General features: G+C 57.7%; 1 protein-coding gene across 1 annotated transcript; it reads left to right on the forward strand.

The window, feature by feature from the left end:
- On the forward strand, positions 1-5672 carry LOC308609758 (NUT family member 2G-like). Its single transcript, XM_081259057.1, has 7 exons — positions 1-668; positions 1626-1754; positions 2795-2984; positions 3444-3713; positions 4116-4232; positions 4753-5118; positions 5225-5672. The coding sequence occupies exons 1-7, from the start codon at positions 13-15 to the stop codon at positions 5543-5545; spliced, it is 2049 nt and encodes a 682-aa protein (XP_081115183.1). The 5' UTR covers positions 1-12; the 3' UTR covers positions 5546-5672.
- Positions 5673-8124: the final 2452 nt, after the last annotated feature.

Below are 8124 nucleotides of genomic sequence, written 5' to 3' on the forward strand. Positions count from 1 at the left end.
TTGTCTACTTTCATGGCAGTGTCCTTTCCTCCACCCATTCCTGGCGCCCAGCACTGGCCACCCTGGGAGCAGCACCTGCCACCTCTCATCACCCCCGCATTCCCTCCTGGCAGCAGCCTGCGGCTGCCAGCTTTCCCCAGGATGCCTTTGGTGGCTAATGGTGGCTGTGGCCCCAGTGCCCCTGGGGCTTGCAACTTCACTGTACAAGTCAGGTCACAAGGGAGGCCAGTGCAGGCCCCCCCAGCTCAGACCTTTATCGTTCCTCAGGGCCCCCTCAACTGGAGCGCTCCAGGGGCCCTCAGCGGGAGTGCTGCATGTCCTGCACCCATATTCTTAGCAACCCCTGCGATGGAGACCACTGTGACTGCTCCAGCTGTTGGAGTTACTCAGGCTGGCAAGGGAGGCTGGACCCCAGGCTTTCCTCCTCAAGCTCCACCACCAGCTGCCCAGATGGCCCCTAACATTCGCCCAGTGAACTCTGGGCCATGGCCACGTGGCACTTCCAGGGAGGGCAGCCTGGACACCAACCAGCCCTATGCCTCGCAGGAGGACTGCTCTAACCACCAGAGCGTGTACAGTAACTTCCGACGGTGGCAGCGCCTCAAGCCACTGGCCCGGAGACACCTTCCCCAGAGTCCTGATGCAGAAGCTCTTTCCTGCTTTCTCATGTGAGTGAACGCTCAGGGGGTCATGAGCTTATCGGAGCTCTTAGATAGAGGAACTGGGGATGGACTCGCAGGTTAGGTTTCTAGGGATACTGGAAGCGAGGTGTGAGGGCGATGTCCACGCCAGGAGAAGGCACACTGTCAGTCATACGGGCGAGCCTGCTAGTCCACGACATCATGACTGAAATGTGCCTTATCTCAACTGACCCCACCCCCCTGTGAGTCTAGCCAGCTTGCTCTTCCATGATTCTCCTGGTAATACGGCCTGAAGACTTGCAGTCAGAGAGGGTCGTGGTGTAAGTTGAGGAGCCAAGGAGTGGATGCCACACTCTCCTGTGCTGACGTCTCCTTTCATACAGCACTTGAGTGTACGTGGCCGGGGGAGGTCACTTCGGAGAAGGGGGAGGAGCGCGGGGCCCAGGAGAGCGCTTCATGCACGCCTCGACTTTGTTGATGTGGAGAATTCCACTAGGAACAGGGTGATGGTAGAGCTCTCCTAAGGGCATGGGCTCTCTCCCACTAGAGTTGTGAGCCTGGCAGGCATTTCCATCCTAAACCTGCGGTCCCTCGTAAAAAGGGGACAATCACACTTCACCTTCAGAGGACCGTGCAGAAGACTCCTTGGGCTAATCTATGAAGTGTGAGCAGATTGCCTGGCACATGCCACGCCTCACTGATGATGGTGATTTTTATTATGAAAAGGCAGCCTTGAAGAGGAAAAGAGCTCCCCAAGGCACAGTGTCCCAGCTCTAGCCTGGGAGTGGATGGTCATCCTCGAGTGAGTGTGAGGCGGTGACAGCCGTAGCCGGGAAGGCTTGTCTCTGCTCTCCCAGACACCTGCCTCTCACTCTCCTGTTGCTCAGTCATGCTGTGTTGAGTGATGTGTGGTCCACATTGGTGGGTGGGGTCAGGCAGGTGGGGGCTGGGCTGGGCACAGAGACTGACCCCGAGTGCTTACAGCCCAGCGCTTCGATCCCTGGCCCGCCTGAAGCCCACCATGACACTGGAGGAGGGACTGTGCAGGGCCGTGCAGGAATGGCAGCACATTAGCAACTCTGACCGGATGATCTACTACGAGATGGCGCAAAAGTGAGTCAGCGTCCTGGGCCCAGGGGCTGCGTGGAGGGTGAGGCGAGTGGGTGAGGGCAGGGTCTGGCCGTGGCAGGGCTCATCAGAGAGGACAAAGGAGAAGGGCTGTCGCTCGGAACGGGGGGCCCGCAGCCCAGAGGCCCTACAGTCCTCCAGAAACCCCTCCCTCACCTTGAGAGTTTGGGTCTTCTGTCCTTCCTCCACCACGAGCTCTGCCCTCCCCTGAGTTTGACCTACCCTTGCCCTCACATGAAGGTCTCAGGACGGGGCAGGGTGAAGCTGTGAGTCCAGTAGGGGTCCAACTCCGGCCATATGGGCTGGGCTGGGGAAAGAGCTCCACCCGCCAGCCTGCTGCTTCCTTAGTGGTGGCTGGCTGGCGGCCACTGACATAGATTTGGGACCCCCTCTCCTCACGAAAAGTGGCCTGAGTGGGTACCCTGGCATCCCTCAAGAGGCTGGGGAAGCCAGCTGTCATCAGCCCAAGGGTCTCTGGCCCTTCCAGTGTTTGCTCCACGGTAATCCCCTTGGTTTAAGAAACAAAACCAAACAAACAAGCACCTCTCAGAGGAAAGGAAGGCCTGTCCTCTAAGCTCAGCATCCACATCGTCCAGCCTCTCCTGAGCCCTGTCTCCAGGTCTACGTTCCAGAACTCTCAGTCCCAACCCAGGGTCCTGGATTTGGGCAAGGACCCCTGTGGGGAGCACATGCCTGTTCCAGCCTCTGGCTGTCAGCCCTTCATGTGGCTCTGGATGGGGGGCATGGGGAGGGTGCCCCCTGGGTCAGCCACGTGTCCCGTTGACCTGGTTCAATGCAGCGACCTGGCTCTATGCTGTTGAATGCTCTCCAGTGCTGGTGAGGCAGGAAGGGTCCCAGATCTTGTATCAGTACCAGGAGCAGCTCTCTGCTGTGGACAGCACCTCACAGGGCCTTGACAGCCCCAAGGCACATCCTCTCCCAATCCCTCATTCTTGGCTGCCTTTGTTGGGCTCCAGAACCCAGGCCATTTTCTCAGGATGGCCTGTGCCTCCGTCACACCCCAGGTTCATGCAATTTGAGGCAGAGGAGGAGATGCAGATCCAGCAGTTGCGGTGGATGCAGTGCGCGCAGGGCCTGCCTCCTCCAGCCCCACCGAAGCTGGATCCTCGGGGGCCCCCAGCCCCGAAAGTGGGCCTTCAGCCAGCCACCCAGGTTCCCACTGGAGTTGAACGCACAGGTAACAGGGGCCCAGGGTTGGCCACTCTTCCCATGTGGATCATTTTCCTTCAAGACAGGGGCATTGGTCTTTCAAGCAAAACAGCCACCGAGGCGGGGGGGTGGGGGGTGGGGTCTCAGATGCCCTTTGTTACTACGGGGTATTGACTTGGTCAATCTTGTAACTTCTCTCACGCCTCCCTGTCAAAGGACTGCACACAAAGTCTGCCTAAGAAGTGGGCTTGATGGGGACACCCCTGGAAAATTGGAGGTTCCCCACTTCCTTATATGTGACTCTCTTAGATGCCCCCTTACCTCCCCCCTCCAACTGTGCATGAAGCTCCAGGTGGTCCTGACCCCCCGACACCCACATCAATGTCCCCCAACAGTGCCCTCACCAGCGTGCGCTCGGTGGTCAGGAGGTGGACCGGGAGCCCCTCACCTTCCTTCCCTTCCTCCTGCTCTGCCGCAGCCTGTGCTCCCAGGATGTCCGGCCCCAGGGCCCAGCCCTCCCGCCCGAAGCCACACGGGTCCCAGCGACCCCCGGAGCCCAAGGCACCCGAGGACATTCCACCTGAGGCTGTGAGGGAGTATATGGACATCATGGAGGCGCTGGTGGGGCCCGTCCACTCAGCCACAGGCGACTCAGATGCAGAATGGGGAGAGGACGGAAATGAGCTGCAGCAGGAAGAGGACGGCACCTACTCGGACCCGGATCTCTTAAGCTATATCGACAAGCTGTGTTCCCAGGAGGACTTTGTCACCAAAGTAGGCTAGGCCTGGAGACTGGGGTCTGCAAGATGCCAGGGCATGGAACTCTCAGCACCCAAGATCTGGGTTCTGCTCAGGCCGTTGGGACTTAAGCTCAGCTCCTTGTTCCTGAGCCTGGTGTTAGGGGAGGTTTACGCAGATGTTTGTGTGTACATGTTTGTGTCTATCTGTGTGTATGCCTTTGTGTCTGTGTTTGTGCCTCTGTGTATGTGCTCTTTTGTGTGTGACTGTGTATGTGCATGTTTGCGTGTGTGTGTGTGTGTGCGTGTGCGCGCTGACCATCCCCGCCTTGTGGAGGAGAGTGGGGTGGGTCTCTGCTTTTCACTTTCCCTCCTGGCCTTCTTGTCTCACAGGCCACTCCTGGCCGAGGATGCTCACAGCCTCTTCTTTCTGTTCTAGGTGGAGGCAGTCATTCACCCTGGATTCCTGGCAGATTTGCTTTCCCCAGACCCACAGGTGGATCTCTTGGCCCTAGAGAAGGAGCTGGAGCAGGAGGAAGGGCTCACCCCCGAAGAAGTGAGACAGGGGAGGGAGAGGGACACTCAGGGAGCCAGGGGACCCCACGGGAGGGGGACCCCAGGTGATCCAGGGGACAGGGGAACCCAGATGACCCAGGGGAGCCAGAGGAGGGAGGGATCCCCGGTAGAACAGGGGACACAAGGGACACTCAGGAAGACCAGGGCACAGAGGGACCCCAGTGAACAGGGGAGAGGTAGGGCCCCAGAACAGGAGGGCCACATAGCGCTGTCCATCCCTCCCCTGCCTGGGACACCTGGCATGGGGAAGGGCCCGTTCTGGGGTGGGTGCAGTGCAGGGTGAAAGGAAGGAGAGGATGGGGAGCCGGGAGGGGAGGGAAGGTCACAAAGCTCGGAATCAGTTGCAGGAGGATGGCAGGACTGCCACAGTGTCTGTATTTGGATTCGAGTCCTGGGGTCGCCCGTCCCCTCCTCCCCACCAGGGCCATTGTCCCACTGCCCAGTGCTCCTCCTCTCACACGTGTGTGTGGAGCCGTCACTGTCCTCCTCCCTCCTACCAGCTGGTGCAGAAACGACTCCTGGCCTTGAAAGAGGACGACAGTGTGCGGGCAGCCCCGAGTCACAGTGCACCCGGAATGGCCTCAAGTCCTTCTGAGTCCGACGCCGGCCAAGGTGCCCAGAGGCACGACCAAGACCCCCATCTAGGGGTCAGTGATGAAGCCTGCCCACCAGAGATTGATTCTCAGGCTCTTCATAGGCTCATGCAAACAGACACTGCCCTGTGCAGGCCCAAAGTCTTTGTTCCCTCTGGAGGACGTCAGGAGTTCTCTATATTCCGGCCCGTACGGCTCTCCCCTCCCCAGGGTCAAAGGCGCACTGGCCCTCTACTGAGATCCAGGGATGCGTCTGTTCTCAGAAAGGCCTCTCCTCTTCAGGAGGCCCGAGTGCCCAGGGATGGGTCCAGTGAGAACGAGGAGGTGCTCCAAAGCGTCTTCATCGTAGACTCTCAGCATATACTGGGTGCCTTTCGGGATGTCCCTCAGTCCTGCACATGTCTCAGCCCTGGCTTCCTCTGGAGGTTGGGGGGCCCAGAGTGCTCCCCAGTCCCCCTCCTCTCAGAGAAGAGGCCTCAGCCCAGCTCCACCAGCCGCTCCCAAGTCGAGGAAGCGGGCTCTGTGTGGACGCCCAGCCGCTGCTGAGAAGCTGCCCATCCCCGGGGCTGGCCTCGGCGTCTCTGGGAGGCCAGCCTTGGCTCTGGGGCTGGCTCGCCCCTCACAGCTGAGAAAGAGAAAGCGTGACCCGTTTGACACAAAGAAGCGTGGGAAGAGGAGGAAGAAGCACTGCAGCCAGTAGGGAACAGCTGGGCCGGCCCTCCAGGGCGAGGCCCCAGGGCAGCCCCCTGGGGAGCCTAGGGGCTCCTCCTCCTCCCAGTGCTGATCCTGGATGATGTGGGGGGAAGGGAGGGGGGCAGGACCACCAGGGTGGGGAGGGGGAGCGGGATTGTGGGGGGGTTAGGGAGGTGGGGGAGGTGGGTGTGGGAGGAGGACCTTTGGAGTGATGTATGTAAATTGTGAACAAAGATCGTTTTCATGGGAAATGCTCTCAGGCCACTGTCATCTTGTTGGTGTTGAGCTGCTCCACAGAGAGCGATCCTGAGAGGAAGGAAGGATGAGGGAGGTCACAGGAGCTCTGGGTCTACAGGTGGCCACACCTTTCCTCCACATAGACAAGGACTCCTCAGGCTGCCCCTGGGAACGCACAGCTCTCACTTTCCCCAGGGACCCCCTCATCAGCCCCTTCTCTAACGCCTGCTTGGCTAGGGCCCTTCTGGGGCATCTGTACCGTCTTCTGCATCCCTGAACCTTCTGGGGAGGCAGAGCTGCTCTTGTGCCTTTCAGCCCTCTGGACACTCACCAGTTTCTAGGATGGAGCCTGGAGACAGCCCTTGTCATTATGGAGCTTCTCTCTGCTTTCCTCATGTGGCCAGACGATGGCGCTGGGATGACCCTCCGCTCATCCAGGGTTTCCTGTGTGGGTGGCCTGACCAGAGACGAAAAGTCTTGGCCATGGGGACAGGACTGTCTGCCTCATCGTAGCGGGAGCATCCTCTAGTCCCACTGGGATTATTGCAATGTGGAGAGTGGTGGAGGCAGCTACCTCTTCATCCCAATGAGGATGCAACAAGGGGAATGGGTGTGGGGAGATTCATGGGGCCCCCGTTAAAGGTGTGTATAAGGGAAAGGACAGTCGGGCCCCTTTGTGGAACTTGTGGGATCTCTGTGCAGCAGCATCTCGTTCAACTGAGGGAGGAGGACCCATGTGGCTGTGGCCGTGGGGACTGGCGTCCGGGGCCTCCGGGTCTGCAGAGACACCCCAGAGCTACTGTCCCTTCCCTTTGCACCCATGGCTGGACGTGTGTGTGTACTGGTATCAACACTGGTTTGTATCCCCATAGGAAACAGGTCCTCCTAACAAACTATGACCACGTTTCACAAGAACAGCTTGCTCACAGGGGCGGCAGGGGGTGGGAGAGGTGTCTGTGGCCCCAGATCTGAGTGGGAGCTGGGATCCATGCTGAGGAGTGTGGAGGCCTCAGTCACCGTCCTGTGGGTGTCGGCAGAGGCTTCGAATCATCAGAGCAGGGGAAATGACCCCCTCATTAGAGTGAGATGAGCAAACAATGAGGGGCAGGGGGTAGACCCCCGCTGTCTCCCAGAAGTGGCTCCCCTCCCAGTCCACTTAGCCTCTGTCACAGCCTGTGCTGGCCCACCTCTGAAGCCCCTTCCTCCTAAAGCACTGAGATGCTCTGATCTTTTATGGACCTGCCCTGGGCCTCACCCCCCCTTCCCTGCTGGCCAAAGGCTCTTCTCCTGCTTCCGACTTCTGATTCCTTCCCCAGGACCCAGGCAGGTGTTAGGACAACAGAGATTCCCTGAACATGACCCCTACACCACCAGCATGCAAAACTGGGGCCGCAGGCTTCCACAGGTGGCATGACTCTCTGCTGGACCCTGCAAAGAGCTTGGAGAAGAAAGGGGCTCATGTCTCTCCACCTCCACAGAATCTGTAGGTCAGCCTCACAGGTCCCCCTCTGTCCAGGTGGGCAGCACATATGTGCTCCCAGCCCTCCTTGACCCTTTGTGAAAGAAAGTTTTTGCAGCTTAGTAGTCTGATATTAGGCAAGGTGTCTCAGGGCTTGTTCCTTTTGAAGCCCTACAGGAGAATCTGTTTCCTTTCCCTTTCTGTCTTCTAGAGGCTGCCTGCATTCCTTGGAATTAGTCCCTTCTTCCATCTTCAAAGTGCATCACTTTAATCTCTGCTTCCCTCATCACATGGTCTCTCCAACTCTGACTCTTCCTGTGTCCCTCCTATACAGCTCTTTGTGTTTATATATAGCCCACCCAGAAAATTTAGGATAATCTCTTCATCTCAAGATTTTTTACTTAGTCACAGCTGCAAAGTCCATTTTTCCATACAAGGTAACGTTCACATATTGTCATAGGAGGGGTTAAACACGGACGTTTTGGGGGAACCAGAATTTACCCTACTAGAAGGAATCCACAAGAATACCTACCATCAGCATCCACGTGAATAACAGACTATGACCAAGTGGAGTTTATTCCAGGGATGCAAGCCTTGTTCAATGGTAAACACTCACCAGTGTAATCTACCAGATTGAGTCTAAAGAGGAAACACGTACTGTTACACCAGTTAACACAGAACAGGCACTGAACGAGATTCAACGCCCCTTCATATTAAAAGTGCTCAGGAAACTAGGAATAGAAGGGCACTACCTCAACCTAATAAAGAGCCTCTACAGAAAACCTACTTCTAACATCACATGAAATGGTGAAAGAATGAATGCTTTTCCCTGAGTTCAAAACAAGGTTAGAAGGTCCACTCTTATCTTAGTTTTCAACTTAGTACTTTAG

This window comes from Mesoplodon bidens, assembly GCF_964165515.1.
Source record: "Mesoplodon bidens genome assembly, contig: HAP1_SCAFFOLD_146, whole genome shotgun sequence".
Classification (NCBI taxonomy): domain Eukaryota; kingdom Metazoa; phylum Chordata; class Mammalia; order Artiodactyla; family Ziphiidae; genus Mesoplodon; species Mesoplodon bidens.